This window comes from Scardinius erythrophthalmus (genome assembly GCF_964197995.2).
Source record: "Scardinius erythrophthalmus genome assembly, chromosome: 14".
Taxonomy (NCBI): Eukaryota; Metazoa; Chordata; class Actinopteri; order Cypriniformes; family Leuciscidae; genus Scardinius; species Scardinius erythrophthalmus.
This window is the reverse complement of record NC_138234.1, coordinates 26701792-26728692: the sequence shown is the minus strand read 5'-3', so window position 1 is coordinate 26728692 and position 26901 is coordinate 26701792. Positions and strand designations below refer to the sequence as shown.

Here is a 26901-nt window from a genome sequence, read left to right as displayed (position 1 = left end):
AAAAATATTTTTAATTCAATACTGTGCAAAATATCCTAACAATTTGGCAGTCCGATCAAATAATCAAACACGATATGTTAAAAATATGAGATTATGTGAATACTGCGCATGCGCAGTGGGCGTATTGCCGCTCCTGGTCGGTAGGCGGCAGTAAAGAGTCATATCCTATTGAAACCAAACCACCACAAAGGATTCAGCTCCATTCTGTTATGAAAGTGCTCTAGCCATCTATTATCCTACTGTAGTTGTATTCACAGTAATGCTTCATAACTATGTCTACGGTCTCTAAGCTTGTTTTGGGATTATCGGTAGTGCTCACTCTCAGTACCGTTGCAGGCGTTCATCTCAAGCAGAACTGGGACAGAGAGGTAACGTTAACGTTAAAAACACTCTTGACCTACTAGCCAAATGAACACTATGTCTTTATGAGGCGCTGTTATTGAAGTATCTATTCTGTTTGACCTTTGGTGTACAGTATGCGTGCAATCAAAACAAGTACAGATGTGCAAGATAGTCGGGTTTTTACTGTTTTGTCAAATGCAAAACATACCATTTTACTATAGTAACGGCAACTAACGTTACTCGGGTATCTTGGATGACATGTTCTGTTCAGAGGGAATCGTTTTATTCTCTGGCAGTTGTTTCAGTTTATACGTGTGTTTAAGCTACTACTTCATTTCAAATACATTTATGTAGAAACCTAACACAGATATCTTACCATTGTAATGAGGAGCTATCTGTAGTTTTACCAGTGATTATTATCAGGGGGTTACTTCAAATGTCGCATCTTAGTATAAAACATGCAGTGTTTATATGTGAAATGATCACGTGTTCGCAGAGGCTGCACGACGGAGTGCTGCGCGACCTGGAGCGCGTGGAGCGGAAGCGCGAGAACCTGCGCGTGCTCGAGGAACAGATACAACTGACAAGAGAGCTCGTGGCCGCGCGAGACCGACAGGAGGCTGACACGCCGGGGACACACAGTTCATAAACCGACTGGTACAACATATTACTACTACTATTATTTATAATTAATTTACAGTCGCACAACTATTACTCGTGTTTCTCTCACGAAATACCTCGGTTTCATTTTCATAATTTACAGTCTATGATTGTCACACACACACACACACACACACACACACACACACACACACACACACACACACACAAAACTTTTGATAAATAAATAATAATGGTAGCACTTTGTTTTAAGGCGTAGTCACACGTTAATAAATGTACTTACTATAGTAATTATAGTTACTTATGCATAATTACAAATAACCAACCCTAACCGCAACTCTATAGTAAGTACCAGGCACGGCGTTATGGGTGGGCCTGACGGGCCTAGGCCCACCCACTTTTTAACAGGCCCACCCAAAACTTTTCTTCAAAAAGAAAAAAACTTAATATTCTAAGTTTGTCAAGAATTATAAAAAAAATAGCAATAAGCTCATCATTTGTGCTTAAATAGTCTAAATGTTTAGTTTTAAAAACAATTTTAAAAAGCTGTTATCTATTTTGATGTTTCTGCGCAAGTTCAGCAGACAGTGGTTCGGGTTTGTTTCAATCAGAGCGCATTTCTGAATATTCCGCACCGCTCGCTCATTCCGCAGGGTCGCTCGCTCAACCCAGAATTGCCTGCTGCCTGGCTTGAAAATATGCGAAATATGGGCTGCCTCCGACTAATTTTTTTTTCTAGTCGACTAGTAGTTTTTCATATAAAGCCATTCGTGGACAAATCGTATATTATTTTAATTACTTAAACAGGATATGAGCGTTTACGTAATATAGCCGCACTCAAGCGCACGACCGCACACATAAAGCTTGCCACAAAGAACCGGTAAAAGTAATGATTATGAATGTGTCTAAAATAGCAAGGAGACATTTAATTGTTTATTAATAAACTGGTGTTTTCTGTGTCGCTGCAAAGATGAAGTTGACGATGCGGACTCGCCATGAACGCCAGAGATGGATGGAGATATGGATTACATAATCAGAGAGTAGCCTATTTCTTTTGGTTTTGAATATTTTCGTTTAAAAGTAGACATTTCAAGCTTTCTATAATAGATAGCCTATATTTCTAAAATCTGTGAGGCACAAGCTGAGTTTCGGCGCCCTCCAGTTAACGTGCAATGCAAGTGATCGTGTTGGTGCCTTATTACATTGTCTGCTATATATTTCCTTCTCATTTATTAAATACAGGTAATTGGTTGATAAAACATTGATCAAAATTAAGATACAATTTATAAAAAAACGAAAACCTTTTAAAAAGAGTCTTTCTACAAAAAAAACACTCAATGAAGTGGTCAAAATCATATGGAAGCTTGTTTTCCGCCACTGAATAAAACATTTTAAAAGATAATTGCGACTTTTTATCTCACAATTGCGAGTTTATATCACGCAATTCTGACTTTATTTCTCAGAATTGCGAGATATAAAGTCAGAATTCTGACTTATCACGCAATTCTGACTTTATAACACTTTATTGCGAGTTTATATCTCGCAATTCTGACATCTTTTCTCAGAATTGTGAGATATAAACTCACAATTGTGAGATATAAAGTCCAGTTGAAAAAAAAGACGGACTTTTTTTTTTTTTACCTCAGAATAGTTTATATCTCACAATTCTGACTTTATAACACGCAATTGCGACTTTACATCATGCAATTCTGACTTTATATCTCCCAATTGCGTATTATAAAGTCAGAATTGCGTGATATAAAGTTGCAATTGCGAGAAAAAAAGTCAGAATTCTGACTTTATAAGACGTAATTGCGACTTTATTTCACGCAATTCTGACTGTATCGCAATTCTGAGAAATAAAGTCAGAATTGCGAGATGTAAACTCGCAATTGTGAGATAAAAAGTCGCAATTATCTTTTTTGTTATTATTATTTTGTTGCGGAAATAAGCTTCCATAAAATCATGTCTTACCCCACTCCATGTCATATCTTTCTCGGCGACCAGCGCCGTTGCTCGGAGGGCGCCAGCGCCTCTGCCTCGCGAGTGGATGATAGCCCTGAAGACGCCTAGCAATGGTATACCTTTAGTGGTAGTATACCTTTAGTTAAGTTATACCTTAAGAGTCTTCTTAGCGCACTAAGAGACAAAGCCAGGTATGATGCGTAATGGAGATTCCAAAGCGCTCTTCTTTGGTCAGAACCATGGAGAGCGATCGCGAATAGTTCCGTCTTATGCACCGAAGCTTTTTACAATGCAACAAAATATTCAAAGAGCATCAAGCTATTAAAATCTATATTATGTATACTCACAGATAATATAACAGTATATTAGTCAATAATTTTTATTAGGTTAAACAGTGATTGGATAAGGTTTTTAATTTAAGGCCCACCCACAATTGGTCTGGCCCATCCAAAACTGAAATCCTGGCGCCGTGCCTGGTAAGTACATGTAGTTAATTAATATTTCTTAGTACTTATTTGAGTAAGTACACTATAACTACGTCACCTTAAAATGAACTGTAACCATAATAAATGTTATTGTTTTTGTTGTATTTGACCCATTGTAATCTTATATTCTAATAAATAAGGTTATGACACCAACATTTTAGATCCCTTCTAGGTAATTCCTATACCACAGCGAAAACTACTTGCATTGCTAATAAGAAGTTCAAACATTATTAAAGACAAATCAACTAAATAATGCATAATGCAGAATAATCTCTTTCGTGTCTTGAATGTTTAAATCGGCAAGACTTAATTAAGTGGAAATTCGAAACAATTCCGTCAGCTGTCGTGAGCGTCTTTCATGCTGGTCCCGGTCCATTGGGCAGCCCTTATTTTCAAACCCTGTATCTAATCGCTTCCTCTTATCTGTTAGGTTGAAAAATGGACAGTGGGGACCAGAGGGGTCTCACGGCACAGGACGAGGAGACCATGTGCACGTCAGCCTCTGAGGGTCTGGAGGAAGGCGAGGTGGAGGGAGAAACTCTCCTCATTGTGGAATCGGAGGACCAGGCGTCTGTGGATCTGTCTCATGACCAGAGCGGAGACTCTCTGAACAGCGACGTCGGTGAGGACGGAGAGGGGAGCTGGAACGAGGACATGTCGTTCTACTGCGACAAGTGCCACAAATGGATCCCGGCCGGTGAGAAGACCATTAACAAGGGACGACATGTCTGATATGTGACCAATTTAAGATGTGATGTTCAACTTGGGCTGCATTTGTTCACTCAATAAAGACTGATCTGAAAAAAGTGTGCTTCGTCTCAGAGCTGTCTTTTCCGTTATTTTTTTTTTTTCCTTGTTTGGTTCAGCTCAGCTACGCGGAGAGCAGCCCAGCTACCTGAAAGGAGACAACTTCTTCAAGTTCACCTGCTCGGATTGTGCGGAAGATGGGAAGGAGTGTTTTGAGAGGATGAGGCTGACCTGGCAGCAGGTACGCACTCGGGAGCAATTGAAATAAACATAAAACATATTTAGTTAGCTTGACAAAAGTATCTGAAAAGGATTTGTCCTGAAAAGATATCTGTGTTTATATACCTAAAATAGCATTACAAAAATGGAAAATCTCATAATATTCAAATAAAGACTTATGAGATGATTTGATTCTGCATTCTGGTTAAAAAAAGGTCTCTGAATTGTTTGATTTTATGCTTATAGGTGGTTATGTTGGCCATGTATAACCTGTCATTAGAGGGCACCGGACGACAAGGTTACTTCAGATGGAAGGAAGATATTTGTGCATTTATTAGTCGGCACTGGACGTTCCTACTTGGTTCCAGGTGAGACTGAGTATCAAAACTGTTTTAGTTTTAAAATCACCTGATTTTGAAAGGCGAGTACGTTTATATTTTATGATTATTCATGCTCAGAAAGAAGACGTCCACGTGGTGGAGCACCGTGGCAGGGTGTCTGTCTGTCGGCAGCCCAACATTTTTCCGCTCCGGTGCACAGGAATTCGGAGAACCCGGCTGGTGGAAGCTAGTCCAAAACCGGCCTCCGACTCTGCGGCCCGAGGGGGAGAAAAGTTCTGCTGCCTCAATAAAGGCCAAAGGTAGTAGTAGTTTGGTGAACGTGATTTTAAGCTTTTTGATTGGTTCTATACAACGTGTAAAACCATATTTGGAGAGCAGAGACGTTTGAGGGGATTCCCGGGAAATGCTCAGAGGTGACGAGAGGAGTTGAGAAAAGCAATATTCATTTCCAGCGAATTTAGTAAAACTTTGTAAACTTTAATAGTCATTTAAATACCTTTACTCAATTATCTGGACTACGAAACTTTAGGAGATTATTTTTGAATGTCTGTTCTTTGAAATTTAGCAAAAAAAAAAAACAACTATATTATTTCATTGTTTTTCCACATAATCGGCCCATATCTTAAAATGGAATGTTGCGACTTCTGACTCATTTCGCCAGATCGGGTCACATATATTGAGCACGTTGACACAATGGCCAATCAGAGACATATGTTGAGCACGTCGACACAATGGCCAATCAGAGACATATATATTGAGCGTGTCAACACAATGGCCAATCAGAGACATATGTTGAGCACGTCGACACAACGGCCAATCAGAGACATATATATTGAGCACGTCAACACAATGGCCAATTAGAGCCATATATGTTGAGCACGTCGACACAATGGCCAATCAGAGACATATATGTTGAGCACGTCGACACAATGGCCAATCAGAGACATAAAATAAAAATTTTGACAACTCTAGTGATGCAGGATATTTCCCTTAATTTTAAATGTAAATGTAACATTTTGGGGTCTGCATGTTGTTATTCCAGCTGTGTCGAAGCCGTCTCTCGACCCCATAATCACTGTGGAGGGTTTGAGGAAGCGTGGAAGTCGGAACCCAGTGGAGAGCGCCATGCAACTGAAAGAAAAGCGTTCCCGAACACAGGAGGCAAAAGAGATCCGGCGTGCACAGAAGGAGGCGGCCGGGTTCCTTGACCGCAGTGCCTCGTCCACACCTGTAAAACTGGGCAACCGTGGGCGGCGCTCGGATCCGTATCTGGAGAAGGGTGAAGTCATTGACTTTTCCTCTCTCAGCTCATCGGACAGGACCCCGCTCACCTCTCCCTCCCCCTCCCCCTCGCCCGACTTCTCCGCCCCTGGAACGCCCGCCTCACACTCTGCTACGCCCAGCCTGCTGTCAGAGGCCGATCTCATCCCGGATGTCATGCCCCCTCAAGCTCTGTTCCACGGTGAGTTGATGCTCATGCTTACTGACCAAACACTTACTTACTTTTCTAAACAAAACTTAGGCCGCGTGTCCAACAGTTGAACGCGCTTGAGAGTGTTTTGTTCCGTTGATAAGGAATATCAGCGGAAGTGTTACTATTATCTCATTTCACAGATAGTTTGTTTCTGTGTTGTTTTTTTATATAAAAATGTCGATACGTTGTAAAGTATTTGCTCTGGCTCTTGTTTTAAATAATTTTGTTTTGTTATTATGCTTGTTGTTGTCATCTGTTGACGTTGTACAAGCAGAATGTGACGGTTGGTCAGTGTGGTATTAGTCCCGCCCCTCCTCCACTGTGATTGGACGGCTGGGTAAAAAGTGACAGTGATAAGCGTTGCGTTGCAGTCCTTACGCTCCTAGCATTTTAAAAACGCGGCGCTTCCATTGAAAACAATTGGAAAAATCCGCCAGCCGCATGAAAAAACGCTTTACAGTTTCCACCTGATAGATGCTGAGATGGGCGAAAAGATGGCATAGACTTAGCTTGAGGGGTCTTTACCTTGATACCTACTACCACATAGTAACATTCTAAGAATCACTCATAACATCCTTGCAACCACATAGCAAGAGTACCACCTTGAGCACCCTAGAAATGCCCTAGTGCCCAACCAGAACACCTTTGCAACATCCTAGTAATGTCCTACCAACCACTCCTTATTTTATAGCTCATATATTGATATTTTAAACATATGTTTAGAAAAAACAGACGTAGTTGCAGCACCTTCATTCACTTCATCTCTAATAACTGTACGACTTTCCATCAGACGATGAAGAATTGGATGCTGAGGGTGTTATCGACCCCGGGATGGAGTATATACCCCCTCCCAGCATGCCTTTGGCCACTGGCACCATCATGGTCAGGAAAAAGCTACGTCCGGCCGAGCTGATCAAACAAGAACTGGAGAGTGAAGATGAGGAGCGGGGTAGAGATGGCGAGGAAGACGAGGGCCAGGATGAAGGCTTGTTGCCGACGGGACGGGGGTGCGGTATAGAGCGGAGGAAGGTTCTCCAGGATAAGGGTGAGGGTTGCGTGCCTTTGCCCGCCCCTCGTTACACGTTCATCAGCCTTTACGAGGAGCGCGTGCTGCTCCACAAGCTAGAGGCCTGTCCGCAAGCGCTGGCCGTCACGCCACAGGCCAAAAGGCTACATCGCAAGCTACTCGTGCGCCAGGCGAAAAGAGAGCGAGGGCTTCCCCTGCTGGATGTGGATCAGGCCGTGAGTGCTACACTTAGCCTGGTGGGGGGCGTGTACGGGGCACAAGGGGGTTTGGCCAGCCACAGGACGAGCAGAGAGGAGAAATACAGAACCACCAGCCAGGACCTTCGTATACTCGATCGCTTTCAGGTAAGCCATAAGAAAACCTGTATGGTATGTAATTTAACTTCAAGTGAGAAACTAGTTAGATGTCTTGTGTTTTGTTTTTTCAGTCAACAGTGTCCATTAGGAAAGGGTTCTATCAGCCCACAGTGTCCTTCTGGCACAGGCTAATGGGTTCTGATGCCTGCATGGATCAGACCATCAAGAGTCCTTACACATCCAGAGTGCTCAAGCCATACATCAGGTACACTCATGGACACATCTGAGCATTTACTCAATGTTAATTTCTTATTATTATAGGCTGTTTCATTTTTCATATTTTCTTGCTCTTTTGAATGAGATAAAAGGACTATATGTCCAAAAAGTGGCAAGTCCGTCTTGAAATTTAGCAAATAGTTTATACTTGAGGTTTGTGAAATAGTCTACCATTTATTTAGATTTTATTTCTGTTCTTTTTCCCTATTGCATTGCATTCTTCTTCTCACCAAGGCTGCATTTATGTGACCAAAAATACAGTAAAACAGTAATATTGTGAAATTACTACATTTTAAAAGGACTGTTTTCTATTTAAAAATTTAAGATCCATTTTATTTCTATGATGTAAAGCTGAATTTGTATCATCATTACTCCAGTCTTTAGTGTCACATGATCCTTCAGAAATCATTCCAATATGCTGATTTGCTGCTCAAGAAACATATTATTTATTATTATCAGTGTTGTTGTTCTGCTTCATATTCATATTTTTGATAAATAGAAGGTTCAAAAGAACCACATTTAGTTGAAATAGTGCAAATTAGTATAATTTTAAATGTCTTTACTGTCACTTTTGATCAATTTGTTGCATGTAAGGATTAATTTCTTTCGAAAAACAATTTTTACTGACCCCAAACTTATGAATGGTAGGAAAATTTAGTATATTCCTAATGACCATGGTTTTTACAAATACACCCCTATTTGATGTTCAGTCCACCCAAATAATTTATGGAAACTAAGCTGCAAAACTGAGTCACAGGTATGAGCCTTGAGGACATTAACATATGATTCCTGCTCAGTAGCTTTGTGTGTGTTTATGTGTAGGAGAGACTACGAGAGTCGGCCGCTGAAGATGCGTTTACTCTCAGAGATCCGTGCGTACCATCACAAGAAGGACCCGACTTGGGTAGCTGAACCTGACGCACCTATAGACTACTGCTACGTACGGCCCAATCACATCCCTTCTGTCAACTCCATGTGCCAAGAAATCTTTTGGCCTGGTAATCATCATTTCATCCTGTCAAATACAGATTTTTGGATAAAAATAGTTCCTGAAGGAATAAAAATGGGGTCTTTTGCCCATCAGGTATCGACCTATCAGAATGCCTCCAGTACCCAGACTTCAGCGTAGTGGTGCTTTACAAGAAAATTGTGATCGGTTTTGGTTTCATGGTGCCAGATGTGAAGTACAACGAGGCCTACATCTCCTTCCTGCTGGTGCATCCGGAATGGAGGCGAGCTGGTATCGCCACGTTCATGATTTACCATCTCATTCAGGTGAGAAACTGAAATCGTGATATGGTTTAGGATGTCATTTAATTAATTAAATAAATGCGCTGCGTGTTTCAGAGTGAAGCACGGCAATGTTCACACGTGAGCAGCTCATGATTTTTAGCGCATTTTAAATCGCACTTACATTACAGCCCTAGTTCATACAGGGATCTCTTTCCTGTCTCGTCTCTATAGACATGTATGGGAAAGGATGTGACCCTTCACGTATCGGCGAGCAACCCTGCCATGCTGCTCTACCAGAAGTTCGGCTTCAAGACAGAGGAGTACATCCTAGACTTCTATGATAAATATTACCCGGTGGACAGCAAAGAGTGCAGACACGCATTCTTCCTGCGCTTGCGCCGCTGAGGACGTCACATGATGCACAACACAAACTGGAAACAGTCTAAAATGGAAGTCAGGGAGTGTTTGTTGGTGTTTTCACAGTCATATTTGTTGGTGTTTTCACAGTCATATTTGTTGCGTTACTTCCCGTTTGAGACTTCGTTTGACATGCTATTTCATTTTATATGTGGTTCGATGTTTAAAACAAAGAAAAGGATATTTTATTTCTCTGTATACACACCGTGATGATAACTCTCTTCCTCCTTTACATCATGCGTCTTTTTTGTAGGTAAAAAAAATTGGTGTTTATTTTAACACTCATGTTTTTGTATGCACACACAATTATAAAAATGTTGCCACCTGTTGATTAAATATTGAAATGTTCAATATTGTGTTGTTTTTTATTTTTCTTATTAAAGCTGCATTCAGTAATCTGGTGCTAATATTAAAAGTTCTACACATTTTTAAATGAATTGCATTTTTGTGATAGTAATAGTCATCTGAATGGTGTTCGCTCACATAAGATGAAGACTACTCATAATAGATTTTTTTCTATGAAAAAAGTAGGCTAAGTGTTCTAGTAAGCTAAGTGTTTTAATTCTACAGTGTATCGCGCGGTGTAGTTTGCAAAGAGCGAAAATTAGACAACAGAACACAATTATCATCTTGCTTCATCAGCGGAAAGAATGGGAGAATCAGGACCTGTACAGTCTCTAAAAAAACATAAAAAGAGAGACAAGACAAAAAAAAACGTGTAATTAACGGTACGGCATACACACAATGAAACAGACAAAATCCTGACTAGGGTTGCCCAAGTTGCAGCATTTTCTTGAACGGGTAAAGAAAGGAAATGAAACTCACTAGTTATATGTGTAATTTAAATAAATTTCAAAGATTTTAATTCAGCGTTGTTCTCCGAGCTTTTGTGGGCAAAATCGTACTCGGTTACTAACGTAACCTCGGTTCTCTCTAGAAGAGGGAACGAGTACTGCGTTTTATCAAAACGCTACGGGAAAAGTCTCTTTTCACGAAACACTGAAGCAAAAAATTATCCTTTAATTTTCATATATGTAAAACGCGTTGCGGCAGCAGCAGTCAGCTATGGCGAGACGGCTTGCTCGCTCATTGGCTGCTCTGCGGCAACTGCTTAAGCCTATCGAGCGAGGCCTGAGATGACGTCAGGCCAATGAGGGCGCTTCGCGCCCTCCTCGCCACTTCCCGCCGAAACGGGCGTGGCTTACCTCTATAAAAGGAGCTCGAGAAGGCTGATTCACTTGATTTTGATCGCCGAAGCGAACCAGAGTGAACCGTACGCACGGCAGAGAACGCAGTACTCGTTCCCTCTTCTAGAGAGAACCGAGGTTACGTTAGTAACCGAGTACGTTCTCTTACGAGAGTTCTCTCGTACTGCGTTTTATCAAAACGCTACGGGAACCCCTTGCAAAACGCCGTGCGTGCTGGGATAAAAACACTGATCACCGGAAGCTATTTCAGGCACACAGTGCATAATCACCAGATTGACTCACACAGAGTCAGGGAATAAGGGTGGGAGCCTTAATTCCCTATACTGTAGCGTCGTAGAATAGACATGTCCACAGACGCAAGTATAACATCACATAGACAGGGTAGGGAACCTGAACTAATGTGGGAAATGTGGGTCTTACACAGTTCTGCCCAAGATAGTCGGTAGCGCATTGCGCATGGGTTTCAGTGGTCTGACTAGACGGCTGAACAGATTACACCGACAAAAGCTTAGCCTGTAAGGCGGGAACCTCTAGGTTATAAAACCTGATAAATGTAGACGGAGAGGCCCAGCCTGCCGCCGTACATATATCCTGTAGGGAAATCCCGCTGGACCAAGCCCACGAAGAAGCAACGCTTCTCGTAGAGTGCGCTCTAACTCCCTACGGGCATGGAATGCCCTTGGCAGTATAAGCCAGCGCTATGGCGTCAACTATCCATCTGGATAGACTTTGTTTCGAAACAGCCATTCCTTTGGAACGTCCACTGAACGAGACAAAGAGCTGCTCTGTCTGTCTGAAGACAGCAGAGCGGGACATATAAGCTCTTAAAACCCTAACAGGGCAAAGAAAACTCGAGTCCCCTTCCTCACTCGATGCCGGCAGGGCAGCCAGGGAAATAACCTGAGCCCGAAAAGGCGTGTTGAGGGCTTTCGGCACATAGCCGTGCTTAGGTTTGAGTATGACTTTAGAGTCATTAGGACCAAACTCCAAGCACGCCGGGCTCACAGAGAGCGCGTGCAGATCGCCTATGCGCTTCACTGAAGCGAGAGCCATCAAAAACACTGTTTTGAAAGACAAATGTTTGAGGCTAATAGACTGGATAGGCTCAAAAGGGGCACCTTTCATGGCCGCCAGGACCGTAGAAAGGTCCCACATAGGGACTGAAGGAGGTCTGGGTGGATTCAGTCTCCTAGCTCCCCTGAGGAAGCGGATGACTAAATCATTCCTTCCCAGTGACTGACCCAGCGTTGAACCGGAGAACGCTGAAATAGCCGCCACATACACTTTGAGCGTGGAAGGGGATCTGCCCTTATCCAACAGCTCTTGTAGGAAGGAGAGAACCTCCGTTACCTCACATTCGAGGGGTGAAAGGCTCCGAGCTGTACACCAGCCGGAGAAAACCGACCACTTTGAAGCATAGAGTCGCCTGGTCGACGGCGCTCTAGCCTCCGTGATGGTATTCATGACTCCCTCTGCGAGACCAACGGGTATCCGTTGAGCGCCCACACATGAAGGGACCATAGTTCCAGGTGTGGGTGCCAGATCGAGCCCCTGGCCTGCGAGAGGAGATCTCTCCTCAACGGCACTGGCCATGGAGCGATGTCTGCTAACTGCATCAGAACTGGGAACCATGCCTGGTTCTTCCAGAACGGTGCTACAAGCAGCACTGGGCATTTCGTTTTCCTGACCCGTTCCAACACCTGAGGCAGGAGGAAGATGGGGGGAAAAGCGTATAGCAGGCAGCGCGGCCACTTTTGGGACAGCGCGCTGTCAGTCTTTGAAAAGAGTGCGGGGCAGTGAGCATTTTCGCGGGACGCGAATAGGTCCACCTCCGCTTTGCCGAATCTCTCCCACAACAGCCGGACTGTTTGTGGGTGTAGAGACCATTCGCCCGTAGGAACGTTGTTCCTGGACAGTCTGTCCGGGCCCACATTCAGCAGCCCGGGCACATGTACTGCTCTCAGCGAGCGCAGGTTGTGCTGAGCCCATAGCAGGAGGCGTTTCGCCAGCCTGTACAGGGGTATGGAATTCAGACCGCCCTGGCGATTTATGTAGGACACCACTGCCATGTTGTCCGAACGGACTATGACGTGTTGGTCCTTGATGTGGGGACAAAAACGCGTCAGCGCGTTGTGCACTGCCAGCATTTCTAGGCAGTTTATGTGTTGGAGCTTTTCCCGTTCCGACCATAGGCCGAAGGACGGTCTGCCCTCGAGCAGCGCTCCCCATCCCGAGGTGGATGCGTCCGTAGACACCATCCTCACCCTCGAGGAAGTCCCCAGGCTTACACCTGATTGGTACCAGTCGTTCGCCATCCAAGGCACCAGGGCTGTGACACAGTCCTGATCGACCTTGAGGTGTAAATGACCGGACACCCACGCTCTGCGCGGAACCCGCGCTTTCAACCAGAACTGCAGCGGGCGCATGCGGAGCAAGCCCAGCCGGAGAACTGACGATGCTGAGGCCATGAGACCCAGCATCCTTTGAAATTTTCTGAGCGGGGTGAAAGCGCCGCGGCGGAAAGACATCGCCGCGCGCTGAATGTTCAGCACGCGCTGTGGCGACAGCCGCGCTGTCGTAGACTGTGAGTCCAGAACTATACCCAGAAACGGAATCGTTTGGCTGGGGTTCAGTGAACTCTTCGCCCAAATGACCGTGATACCAAGATTCTCGAGGTGATCGAGTAAAATGGCTCTGTGCTCTATGAGCTGAGATCGTGATTGGGCTAGGATCAACCAGTCGTCCAAATAGTTCAGCACTCGCATGCCTCTGAGTCTGAGAGGAGCGAGCGCTGCGTCCATGCATTTCGTAAATGTACGAGGTGCCAGGGACAAGCCGAAAGGCAGGACTGTATACTGGTATGTCTGACCCTCGAAGGCGAATCTCAAGAATCGCCTGTGATGTGACGCTATCTGTATTTGAAAATACGCGTCCTTCAGATCTATCGACATGAACCAGTCTTCTCGGCGAACATGCGCGAGAATTTTGCTGGTTGCGAGCATTTTGAAACGGCGTTTCACTAATACTCTGTTCAGTCGTCTGAGATCCAGAATGGGTCTGATACCGCCGTCCTTTTTGGGGACTAGAAAGTATCTGCTGTATATCCCCTGTTCGCTTTGAACTCGGGGAACAAGCTCTATCGCCCCTTTGCTTATCAGTTTTGATATTTCGGCGGCGAAGTAGGTGTGCTACATTCAGCGGAACCGAAGTTTCGACGCGCGCTGTGAAGCGCGGAGGGCGTCGACAAAACTGTAGCGAGAAGCCTCTCTTTATAATGCCTAAGACCCAGTCCGAAACCCCTGGAAGCGCTGCCCATGCATCTGCATGGTTGGCTAAGGGCCGGATACAGAGCGCGCTCTGTTCGCCGTGCGACAGAGGTGCTATGGGGCTCACAAACATAGGCGTTATGCCTGCGGCATTTGAGGCGGGGGGCGCGCTTAATACAGCGGGCGGAGCGCTCGCCCTTGACCTTACAACAGTGTTTGGCTGAGTGAGGGGGGGCTGCGCGAGTCCCATGGGACTCATGTGTGCGAGTAGATGTGGGCTGTGAGCGGGCACATTTACTGCTTGGGGCGCGCTGCTTGTGTAAGCAGCGCGCGCGCTCACAGGTCTCGTTTTTACAGAGAGCCTGTGATCTGATAGACATAGTGTTCGTGGGCACTGAGTAGTGGGCACTTTTACTATGTGGGGAGCGCAATCAACCTGAGTCGATTTTATTTGCGCGAGCCCTAAGTGCAGGGCTGTGCTTGTGTGTAGGGATGGGCACTGAGAAGTGGGCATCGACACTACATTTATAGCACCATCGGCCGTGGCCGGGACACCAGAAGTACCGTGAGTAAGTGTGGGCGCGGGAGAGCGGGCACAGTTACTGCAATGAGTGCACTGTCTGTCTGAGCAGAGTGAATGCACACAGGTTTCGTCTTTACAGAAACCACAAGGCATGCAGAACATAGTGTTTGTGGGCACTAGGCAGTGGGCACGTTCACTATGTTGTGTGCGTGATCGACCCGAGTCGAATATATGAGCGCGGGCCCTGTGTGAAGGGCTGTGCTAGTGTGTAGGGATGGGCACTAGCAGTGGGCATCTTCTCTACACATATAGCATCATCGGCCGTGCTCGTGGGCAGCAAAAACACGTCTGTAGTTGCCTCTCGGGGAACAAACAGAGTGATTTGCATTCGGCGGCATAAATATTTTCTGCCGGCCGGCCTGGGATTCGAACCTCCGATCCCCCGCGCGCAAGTCTAAGAATCTACCACTGGACCACAGTGAAGATACATTGACAAAGTCAGCGCGAGTATTATCCGCACTGGCGTTTGCTTGTCAGGCATGTACCACGTGCTTGTGGGCAGCAAAAAACACGTCTGCAGTTGCCACTCGGGGAACAAACAGAGTGATTTGCATTCGGCGGCATAAATATTTTCTGCCGGCCGGCCTGGGGTTCGAACCTCCGATCGCCCGCGCGCAAGTCTAAGAATCTACCACTGGACCACAGTGAAGATACATAGACAAAGTCAGCGCGAGTATTATGCACACTGGCGTTTGCTTGCAGGCATATATACCACGTGCTCGTGGCCAGCAAAAAACACGTCTGCAGTTGCCTCTCGGGGAACAAACAGAGTGATTTGCATTCGGCGGCATAAATATTTTCTGCCGGCCAGCCTGGGGTTCGAACCTCCGATCGGCCGCGCGCAAGTCTAAGAATCTACCACTGGACCACAGTGAAGATACATAGACAAAGTCAGCGCGAGTATTATCCACACTGGCGTTTGCTTGCAGGCCTGTACCACGTGCTCGTGGGCAGCAAAAAACACGTCTGCAGTTGCCTCTCGGGGAACAGACAGAGTGATTTGCATTTTCAGAACGCCTGCAAAATGCCAGAATGTGAGAAGAGTGGAAATCGCCCAGATTCAGCGGGGGTGAAAACACTCCATTCTCTTTCGCCAGTGACGCGCGGGAACCGTAGAAACGGTGTTCGGTTGCAGGCAAGCGGGTACTACGCGCTCGCTGGCTGCAAAATGCATCTCTGCAGTCGCCTTCAGGGGACTTACAGAGCAAAGCATTGGCGGCATAAATATATATGCCACCAGACCGGGATCCGAACCCCGGTCTCCCGCGAGGAGAACCTATAATTCCACCACTGAGCCACAGGGGGATACAGGCTTTGAAAGCGGCGTCAACATGTATTCTTCGGCGTTTGCTGGCAGGCAAGCATGTAACAGACTCACTTGCTGCAATAATATTTCCAGTCGCCGAACAGGGAACTGAGAAATGTGAGAGAAAAGAGGTCAGACCGACCAACGGTGGGACTAAGAACACTCTTTTCTCCTTCGCCGGTGAATGACGCGTGCAGAGGCAGGGTAGCTTTTCTTGTAACGTAAAGAAAAACTAATCCCGCCGTCCGCTTCCAGGAAGGGCAGCCTCGGAAAGGATGCCTGGCGAGTCCTCAGAGTCACCGTAGGCAATTGGCTCGGAGCGAGCGCGAGCGCTGCATGAGAAGGCGTCTTGAAAAAGACGCAGCTCTTTTAGGGGTGAGTGTTGCAGCGAACACACACACACACACACACAGAAAACAGAGCAATATAGCAATAAAGGATATAGGCGTCGGAAAGCGCAGCAGGTACGGCTGTAGAAGGCGGCGTTGGCCAGCGGCTTCGAGGGCTCGTCCCGCTGAAGTGCTTGCTTCGAACGACGCTTGCTTCCGTGATCCAGCGATGCGTGCGCTTCGCTGAAGAGATTAAAATCAAGTGAATCAGCCTTCTCGAGCTCCTTTTATAGAGGTAAGCCACGCCCGTTTCGGCGGGAAGTGGCGAGGAGGGCGCGAAGCGCCCTCATTGGCCTGACGTCATCTCAGGCCTCGCTCGATAGGCTTAAGCAGTTGCCGCAGAGCAGCCAATGAGCGAGCAAGCCGTCTCGCCATAGCTGACTGCTGCTGCCGCAACGCGTTTTACATATATGAAAATTAAAGGATAATTTTTTGCTTCAGTGTTTCGTGAAAAGAGACTTTTCCCGTAGCGTTTTGATAAAACGCAGTACGAGAGAACTCTCGTAAGAGAACTAATACTTTCAACAGGAGTCTATGTGATGGTGAAGACTGTATAGCAATGACATCTTGGGAGAAATGCAACGCGTTCAAGTTGTTTACGTTTTCTGAAGAGACATAATCATTTTATATGATGAACAGATTAAATTTAGGCTTTTATTCACATAAACATTCATCAACACATCAGTTGCGGTAAACGGAAGCGCAAGCCTGTTCGCTTGACGTGCGAGAACCATAGAACCAGTGAGGTTCATTCTCCTGTTACGCAGCACGTTTGAGCTTCCGCTAGAACCAAAGAGGTTTGTTTTCGCGCGTCAAGCAGGTTCAGTTGAGCTTTTGTTGATGTTCACTGATTATATCAATAAAAGCATAATTTCAATCTGTTCATCATATAAAGTGATCATGTTTCTTAAGGAAATTTGGACTAAACTGCTCGATTCATATTGATTAGATTTACAATCTCTTTATGAACTATTTAAAGCTACACTGTGTAATTTTTTAAGTTGATTCTTAGCATAAAACACTTTCTTTCAAAATGATATGTGCTCATTAATGTGTAATTACTTCTACCAACTAATCAAGTATTCTCGTAAGCGTAGAATCTGCCATTTAGAATACATAGGAGCGAGTCGCTCGTATGGCGGCAGCCATGTTGCGCCTCCATCTTGAAAATACATTAGCCAAAGAGGGACATACCTGGAAATTCAAGCTTTGCCTTTCGCATTTGACACTCATTGGCACCGTGACGAATGCGAGGGGGAGATTACTCGCGACTGCCGGCAGATTTGAAATAATACGGCCACCGTAGGAGTTAAAACGCCCTCAGAATGGGAGGGGCTAGAAAGTAATATTCAGTTGGTAGTCATAAACAATTTTACCACTAGATGGGAGAAAATCCTACACCGTGTAGCTTTAAAGAGTCTAGTTGAGTAGCTGTCAATGGAGGGACAGAAAGCTCTCAATTTCATTAAAAATATATTTATTTGTGTTCTGAAGATGAACAAAAGTTTTACAGGTTTGGAACGACATGAGGGGTAAGTAATTAGAATTTTCATTTTTGGGTGAACTAACCCTCAAACCAACAGAAAGCTCTGTGTGCTTCATATATTGCTACACTAATGCCAATAAACCTTTTTTGTCAGCAAAATGTTGCTAATGTGACCCAAAACTAACACCGTTGTGGTATCGCTTGAAGAAGAGTACATGAAGAGGACAAATATTAATGCTAGAAGTTAGAACTACTGAATAATGCTTCTAATTAATCACTGTAATTGTAAACCGCGATAATCAGGAAATGACACTTTTACTTAAAATGATCAAATCACATAAAATATATTTAGAAATAAGAATTTTGCATCTATATGGTCAATGATAAATGTGTGGTCCATATGGCTGTAATAACCAATAATTAGTTTTAAACGTCATATTTGCTGGTGAGATGTGCATCTTGACTTGGTTCAGGTGGCAAAGGAGGACTTAAACAAAACTCCAAGTACTGTATTGCACTGATGAGATTTGGTTTGAGTGAGATGTGGAATGTCTCATGAGAACGCATCCAGTCCAGACACGCTCCTGGCCTTGGTGTGGCGCTGTAGCAGACCCTGTCCCATGTGAGCTGCCATCAGAGAGACCACAGAACTGCTTCCGGCGGCCACGGCAATATCATACGCCGTCTGGCCCCGATCATTCTGCTTTCTGATACTTGCGTTACACCTATACAAGACCAAGATATTTTTTTAAATCAAGCCTTTGTAACTTTAACACCATTTGTGTTTGTGAATCTCACCCCAGGAGTATCTCAACGCTCTTCAGACCTTCATTTCCCAGAGCCGCAGCCTCATGCAGGGCTGTGTTTTTCAACCTGCGACCGACACGGATGATAAAAATAGCAGTTTAGCTCAGATTATTACTGGACATATCAAAATGAGCTTGAAGCTTATTTTCGAACTCACGGTCCAGTTGCTTGGTTAACGTCGGCTTCTCTCTGCACCAGCACAGGAATGACATCGTGATGCCCGTTTAGCACTGCAGCAACCAGAGCAGGACGACCATCACTTCCCAAACATGCTGGATCAGCACCCTGCAGAACAAAACAAACCCTTTACAGGTTTATACAGCTACACAATTAACCCTATGAAAGCTTGTTTCCATCACGGAATAAAAAAAAAGAAAAAAAAAAGAAGGTAATTACTGACTTTTATAACTCGCAATTCTTGACTTTTTTTTCTCTTAGAATTGTTAGATATAGTCTAGATGAGTTATCCAGTTAGAATTGCGAGATATAAACTCGCAATTGCAAGAAAAAAGTAAATACTTTCTGCAAATTTTGTTAATTGCGCCTTTTTTTTTTCAATTTTGACTGTATAACTCGCATACAATTGCAAGTTTTTATTTCTCGCAATAGAAAGTTTATTTCGAGATTTCCCGATTCTTCTTGATTTCGGCAACAAACATGTCATCTGAAGCTATGAATTTTGCTGGTGTTTGGAGTGCTGTGATTGGCTCTTTAGCCTCACCTCATCCAATAGCTGCTGCACCACTGAGATCCGGCCCCGCCCCTCAGGCCCCACCTCCTTAAGGAGAACACTGTCTTTAGATTCCTGAGAAAGACATTAACATTCTATTCTTTGTCTTATAAATGAAAAGGGTTATTATTTCAGTGTTTGTGTGTGTGTGTGATGCTGACCGACTGCTTTTCTGTAGCGTCTGAGGTCCAGATCTTTTTCGGCTTCTTCCTTTTTGCTGTCAATCCTGCTGTATTAATGTTACTCTCTGTACAAACAACATATGATACAGAAAAATAGTCATAATCATCACTTAAATCAATTTCTATTAATGAATAAATAATAGATGTATCAAAAAGTAGTAAGAGAAACAAATACATTGTTAATATTCGTTATTAATAAATATTTTGATGCTTAATATGTTATTACTATTGTAAATTATAATTAAATGATTAATTAAAACAATTACTATTATTTAAAAGTGTGTGTATTATAATTAATATTTAAAACGGTAATAATTAAAACTAATAATAGTGAAATCAATTAAGTTCTTTAGTATGTTTAAAATTATTTGTATTTATTATTCATTTGAAATAATTACTATTATTAATAAAAAAAGTTAACAAGCAAGTTTAAAATAATATAACCAGTCAAGTCTCCACAAGGAATATATATATATAAAAAAAAATGAATCAACAAATAAAAATAAACCTACAAATTTATAAATAAATATTATGATGCTTAATATTTCATTGTTATTATAAATTATACCATTAAATGATTAATAGTTTACTATTTGTATTATTTACCATGAAAATGGCTTAATAGACACACTAAATAATACAATGTCTTAGGGCACGTTTACATGACAATAATGTACTAAAAATGTAAACGTTTTTTCGTGTACAGACGACAACATTGTCAGAATGATCCCCGTTCACAGTCACACTGATACGCGAAAACAACTAAAACGCTGCTTTATTAATGCCAGGCCAGTAGTTGGCGATGTTACTTTGTAAATAAACACAACGCGCCTATAGCCTGAACACGTAACACACATGTGCATGACGTCACCGTTTTCACAAATTCGCGTTGAAAACAGTGTCGTGTAAACGGCCTCTTAATGACATTTGTTTGAAGCTTAGTAGGCAATAGAAAATATCATTAGTTCAGTATAACAGCAGTAGTAGTCAATGTAAAGGCCCCATCATGACAGAAAACCAATCATGTGTTTTTTACCCGGACTGGCTGAACTCCTGCCTTCTGTCACAGCACTGAGGTTCAGACTCTCTGATGCCACAGATCGGCTCTGCTGTCCTGCAGAAGACGACTGGAAAAAGACAACACGCACGCTAAAAACATGCAATGCTCAAGAGACTCTCTTCAGACTCAATATAAAAGCTCTCAGGAGTGTTTCTTACCCTGGATCCCTCCGGTGAGGCACAGATGAAATTGATGTGCAGACTGACTTCATAGCTGTCCTCCTGAATAACAGCAGAGATCATCTGGAGAGCAAAAACATGTTCAGGAAATGCAAATAATGATCATAAGAATAAAAAAGTATATAAAATGAATAACAATAACAGTAGTGCAAGTAAATACACATAAAAGTGGTCCTACTCTGCCCAGCCGAGGTTCTCCAATCAGAGCTCTGAACTCATTATTATTCTGAGTGTAACTGCGCAGATGAGCGCAGATGTGGTCCACCTGCTTCCTCCAGAACCCTGAATTATACATACAATAAAAGCAAATACAAAAAGTCATGCATATTTATTTGTTTCTAAAAAAAATCGTATTGTAAAGTAGCCTACCTCGGCCTGGACTAATGGCAGTGAGGAGGGGCTTCCTGTCACTCATCTGTTCCTGTCTGCTAAGCTCCGCCTCCCTCTGTTGGCTCTGTTTTTTCAGCTCAGTGCTGGATGGGAAAAACAGACCGACTGTCTGCGTCTGTGCATCTGCACACATGCGCAAACCCGCAGCGTGAGGCACGGTTGTAGATTCAGGCGCAGGAACCGCCTGCCAGGTGGCTGAGGGCTATATAAAGAATGAGAGAGTGAATGATATAACACACTGTAAGTTTTTAATGAGCGCCAAACAGTCCGTGTGCTGTACCTGATCAGCTTCCTGTGCGTCCTGTCCCTGCTTAACTTGTGAGGGCGTCCTGGGTGGGCCGTCCAGGAAGACGCCACACACGCCACAGTGATTAGCATACGGGTGACTGCTAGCTCCACACTGAGAACACGTCACAGCGCTGGCTCTGTGGCCCGGCTGCATGTGTCAACACAAACCCACACAGCCTTTCGTTTATATAGTACAAACTTTGTTAAATATACACAATGATATTTTGATAAAAAAAAATTCCATATTATAATTAACACCAAATATATAGTCTGGTGGAAAAAAACTTTCTGTGAGAAAAGGACATTAAGGTCCCATGAAGCTGCTTCATGATGCAGTTTCAATCCAACGTTGATGTATTTCCTATTGAAACAGGAAGTCGAGGCGGCACATAACAAAAGGCTCTAGTCCAGGGTTTCTCAAACTTGGTCCTGGAGGGCTACTGTCCTGCACAGTTTAGCTCCAACCCTGATCAAACACACCTGAGCAAGCTAATCAATGTCTTCAGGATGACTAGAAACTCACAGCTAGGTGTGTTTGATCAGGGTTGGAGCTAAACTGTGCAGGACAGTGGCCCTCCAGGACCGAGTTTGAGAAACCCTGCTCTAGTCGGTTCCTTGATTGAAAATAATGGTAAATCCCTTTAACTGTTTTTGTAAATTTAAGCCAGCGACACACCAAGCCAACGGTCGGCCGTCGGGCAGCGTCAGGGCGTTTTTGAGCGTCGACTGACTTCGTTTTCTGGTGTGTTTCGCACCGTTGACTTTAGTCGGACGCCGTTGGGTTTTTTTGGGCCGATTCAACAGCATTCTGTTGGCCAACACAACAAATCCTTGTGACCAACCTGTGAAAACTGCAAAATCCCTGTGCGAAATCTGCATGGGAAAATCTTCCTTCAAATGTAAAAAATTTGCCAAACAATGGTAAATGTGACTGCACCTTTAAAGTCCCCATGAAATCAAAATTGACGTTTTTTGTCACCTTTGCACCACACCAGTCGCAGAATCGAGCATCCGAGTGGTTGACTCTATTGCACTTGGAGCAGGAGACCATTTTGCCCTGTGAACTGGGTACAGGTGCAGCTCTCTGTCCACTTAAAAAAGGCTGTGGAATGATAAAGCATCATTATAACCACTGTAGTGTCCTATCACGATCCTAGTAATGATTCAGCAGACTTCTGATTGGCTAATGCTGAATTTGAGGTAGGCGGGGCTCTTACTGTGGTTTGCTGAAGGAGCTGGGATTCACAAGTGACACAATGTGTGATGTGAGAGGGGTTTCCTGTCCCACACGAGCCACAGATTAACTTATCCTAGAATAATAGCGATATAATATACTTAATACATTTAATTGACTAAGGAGTGATCCACTACAGATAGACATGTACCTGTAGTCTCAGACTAGCCTGCGGCTGCAGTTGGTGAGCCAATGGAGACTCGCACACCACACATGTGGCCGTATTAAGAGGCACCATGGTTTTACAGTGCACGCATAGACCCATCTGTGAAAAAGCACAGCAAATACTCAATCACTGATGATCTGAATACCATGGTATTGTGTAGTAACAAAGTATGTATTACCTGTCCTCCTTCAGTAGGGGGGAGTCTTTGACCAGGTATTGGGGGTACTGGTGATCCACAGTGCAGACAGAATCGGGCAAAAGGGTCTGAAGGGCGATGATTCAGGCACTTTGGACATCTTCAGAAAGATATATTGCACACACACACAATTTTCAGCATCATTACTCCAGTGAGTGTAACAGAGGCCAGACAGTGATCCGAGTAGAAACAGAGGAGTTACATATATTATCAATTAAATAATTTAATGCTCAAAGTAACATCTCTCCCCCTCGCTCACCTAAGGAAATCCGTCTCTCTCTGAATCCGTGACGTCTGAGTGCTTGTCAAGCTTCTTAAGGGACTTTCCACAACATCTGCACTCTGGTTCTGGTGGGATTGAGAATGCTGACGTTAAACAGGAAGTGTTCTGTGTCAGTTTTCTGCTTGAGATGAGTGTTTTGTGTATGTTGTAAACCTTTACTTGGTTTTCGACGGTCGGCCGTGCAGATGAACCGGGGCCGAGACGCTGTGAGAGGAATCGAGGACCTTTCAGAGATCTTCGAGATTCACTACTGGGAATATCTGGCATAAAAGAATGCAAAAAAGGCACAAGAAAGTCAAAGGACATGTAAATGAGTATGAATCTGAGACAATTATAATTTTTTTTTAATAGGTCTTATTTTCCCCAAAAAATCAAGAGAAAAGTAAATAAATTTTCATATAAAGAAAATATAGAATCCTATATTTAAGGTTTTTTTTTTGTTGTTTTTTGCATTGTTTGGCACATTAAAACTCCCTTGCCCAAATAGCCTACTGAAATGTGACTAATATTATCCTCATGACCGTACTGCAGGAACAATTATTAGTATTTTTTAAATGATAATGCATAATAATTTGTGACAAATCCACACTGACTAAAACCAAATAATTTACCTAAAAAATGAATAGAGGAAATGCCAGCTCCACTTTCGCTCTCCTTCAAATTCCTTGATGAATCCTGTTCAACATAAAGTACTGTTTATAATACATATTCTTAAATCCATGCAATGTTATTACGGGGGAAAAAAAATCCATAATGGGTTTAAAACTGACATTCTTGCCATTGATCGGTCTGCCATTCCTCAAAGAGTCATCCTCATGATCCGCAGTCTGATCCTCATCTGAAGCAGGATCCACTATGAAAACCTTGGTGACGACAGCACTCTGTCGGCCATCGCTGTATTACATTACAAATGGTCTTTATTTGGGTCAGTTTGAGGTCAAATTTGTTGCTGGGTGTTTCCCCACCAGGGCATTTTTGACTTTTAGAGAATAAACTCTCTCACGCATAAAATGAGAATTCTGTGGTTTTTATTCAATTTTTCGTAATATTTACACCCCATTTTAAATAATGTAGTATGTTTAACATTCGGTTACGGAAATGATAGTCACAGAATGACATTTTTGGAATAAAATGGAAAACTCTTTTGTCTGGCATGTCTCCATATAGTACAGAGCTCTTAAATTAACATGGTGAAGGAAAAATATGAGATGGGAGGGAAAAATTATATTTCAATGCTTTTGCATTCTCTCGCAAAAGTTTTGTGTTCCCCCGAGAAAGTTTGTCTTTGTTGGCAAATAACTCAAAGTTTTGCGAGCAAGCGCAAAGTTTCTCGAGGGAATGCAAAACATTTGCGAGAGAATGCAAAAGCATTGACATTTTTCATTTTTCACTTTCTATCACCATGTCCCTAGGGGCTCCATACTTTTGCATTTCGCAGATAAACTTGTGTTCGCTCACAAAACTTTTGCGATGAGGAAACTAAATTTCAGTGCCTTTGCAAGAGAACGCAAAGGGAGGGACTCAGAGGGACGCAAATATGTTGCAAGCGAACCAAATTTGTCAGGGAAAAGCAATACTTTTGCTAGTTTCTTTAGAGAACACAATACTTTTGTGAAGTAACGCAAATGTTTTGCAAGGGAACACAACACTTTTGAAAGAGAACAAAGTTTGGGAGCAAACACCAAGTTCGTCAGGGAATGCTAGAGAATGCAATACTTTTGTGAGGTAACGCAAACGTTTTGTAAGAGAACGCAAAGTTTTCCGGGGGAACTTCTATACTTTTCTAGAGGCAAAGTATCTCTAGATAACGCAATGATTTTGTGAAGTACAAAAACATTTAGCAAACGAGCGCAAAGTTTGTCAGGGAAACGCAATACTTTTCTAGACGCAAAGTTTCCTTTAGATTACGCAATATTTTTGTGAGTTAAAGCAGTTTGTCAGGGGAACTCAATACTTTTGAAAGGGAACTCAAATATTTTGTGAGCGGACGCAAAGTTTGTCAGGGAAAAACAATACTTTTGCTAGAGAATGCAATACTTTTGTGAGGTAACGCAAATGTTTTGTGAGGTAACGCAAATGTTTTGTGAGGTAACGCAAAGTTTTCCGGGGGAACTTCTATACTTTTCTAGAGGCAAAGTTTCTCTAGATAACGCAATAGTTTTGTGAAGTACAAAAACATTTAGCAAATGAATGCAAAGTTTGCCAGGCAAACGCAATACTTTTCTAGACGCAAAGTTTCCTTTAAATTACGCAATATTTTTGTGAGTTAAAGCAGTTTGTCAGGGGAACTCAATGGAACTCAAATATTTTGTGAGCGGACGCAAAGTTTGTTGGAATAAAGGAACACTTTTGAAAGAGAATTCAAATATTTTTGCAATCGAAGGCAAAGTTTCTCAGGGGGACGCAATACTTTTGTGAGAGAGCGCAAAAGTTTTGTGAGCGAATGCAAAAGCATAACGCCATGTCACCTTAGGGGCTCCGAAGTGTTGGAAAATAAATAAATACATTCAAGGCAAAAGTAGTAAAAAATAAAAATGTAATAAATGATAGGAAAAAGGCAAGGCAGTTTTAATGTAAAGCACATAATATAACAAAAAGAAACAACCCCTGGCCCTGGGACATCATTTTGTACCCATAGTAAGTTGAAGAAACACCCAGCAACGTTATAAACAACACACTATAAAATGTACCCACGCGGTGACAGCCATGGCTCTCACAGACACTTTCCCCACAGGTAAGCGAATAGGTTCAGTGAACTTCATAGTGCTGTTGCCACCAGAGCCCAGTCTCTTCATCTCCTCAGGCTTACTGCCATCCAGCGTGTACAGCAGCACACTCACATCAGAGGATTCTGGGATACATCATGTGCCATATCAATCACACGACGAGCAACAAACAAGCGTGTGTTAGAACCGCACACTCACCTGATTTGATCTCCACAGGAGTGCAGGAGTCAATCTCATGCTTGGCTTTGCCTGGAGGAGGCATGCGAATGGGGATTATTTGAGGTGCTGCCACTGAACCTGCTGTCATGTTTGCACTCTTCAACCTGCAATATCGGAGGGAAAATACATTTGTACAGAACTACAGATGCGTCTAATTAAGCACATGCATTAAAAGGTGAAGTGCATTAGGCTGTAGAAAATATGAGCTACTATCCAGACTATTTGTGTGTTTTAAGTAGCTTGAACCTGTAAAAATGTGAACCATAAACGAAATGAACTCGCAGTGCACCGCTGTATCCAACGACGCTGTAAAGAGATATTAAACGCTGTTGAGTCGTCACGTATCCCATAGCAACTGAGTAGCCTGGTACGCATGCGCAACCCCCCCCCCCCCCACCCCCCCCCCCCAACACACCCCCCCCCCCCAACACACCCCCCAACACAAACACACACACAAAGAATAATAACGTCATCATGAGGAGGAGTTACAAGCAGAAATGTGAAATACTATATTTACCTAAAGTGAAAACATGAATTATTATTTATTATAAATTCTACATAAAAAAAAGTGCATAAAAGTGTCTACATTTTTTTATTTTGTGTGAGCCAATGCTTCCCCCTACAGGCCAGTTATGAATTTCTCAATAATGCATATAAAACGATACATTATAATACAGAACACATTTTGTATAGATAAGTAGGCCTATGTCTTATGTATTTAATTATGTATTTCATAAGATATGCCCGTCAGTGTCAAAGT

General features: G+C 43.3%; 3 protein-coding genes across 3 annotated transcripts; 2 read left to right on the top strand and 1 right to left on the bottom strand.

Moving 5' to 3' along the window:
- Positions 1-142: 142 nt before the first annotated feature.
- Positions 143-991, top strand: pet117 (PET117 cytochrome c oxidase chaperone; the record flags this gene model as incomplete). The annotated part of the gene is made up of 2 exons (XM_081383660.1): positions 143-368; positions 839-991. The coding sequence occupies exons 1-2, from the start codon at positions 273-275 to the stop codon at positions 989-991; spliced, it is 249 nt and encodes an 82-aa protein (XP_081239786.1). The 5' UTR covers positions 143-272.
- Positions 992-3851: 2860 nt separating this feature from the next.
- kat14 (lysine acetyltransferase 14) lies at positions 3852-9873 on the top strand (the record flags this gene model as incomplete). Its single annotated transcript, XM_081383659.1, has 10 exons — positions 3852-4110; positions 4280-4401; positions 4626-4747; positions 4838-5019; positions 5763-6182; positions 6985-7565; positions 7649-7782; positions 8616-8791; positions 8878-9068; positions 9258-9873. 10 exons carry the CDS (start codon positions 3852-3854, stop codon positions 9429-9431), a joined length of 2361 nt encoding a protein of 786 aa, XP_081239785.1. The 3' UTR covers positions 9432-9873.
- Positions 9874-18234: 8361 nt separating this feature from the next.
- On the bottom strand, positions 18235-26229 carry dzank1 (double zinc ribbon and ankyrin repeat domains 1; the record flags this gene model as incomplete). Its single annotated transcript, XM_081384866.1, has 19 exons — positions 18235-18406; positions 18480-18554; positions 18646-18773; positions 19210-19293; positions 19380-19465; positions 20437-20527; positions 20619-20702; positions 20818-20921; positions 21009-21213; positions 21310-21465; positions 22297-22419; positions 22535-22627; positions 22703-22816; positions 22896-23013; positions 23173-23261; positions 23356-23456; positions 23975-24090; positions 25891-26047; positions 26121-26229. The coding sequence occupies 19 exons, from the start codon at positions 26227-26229 to the stop codon at positions 18235-18237; spliced, it is 2205 nt and encodes a 734-aa protein (XP_081240992.1).
- Positions 26230-26901: the final 672 nt, after the last annotated feature.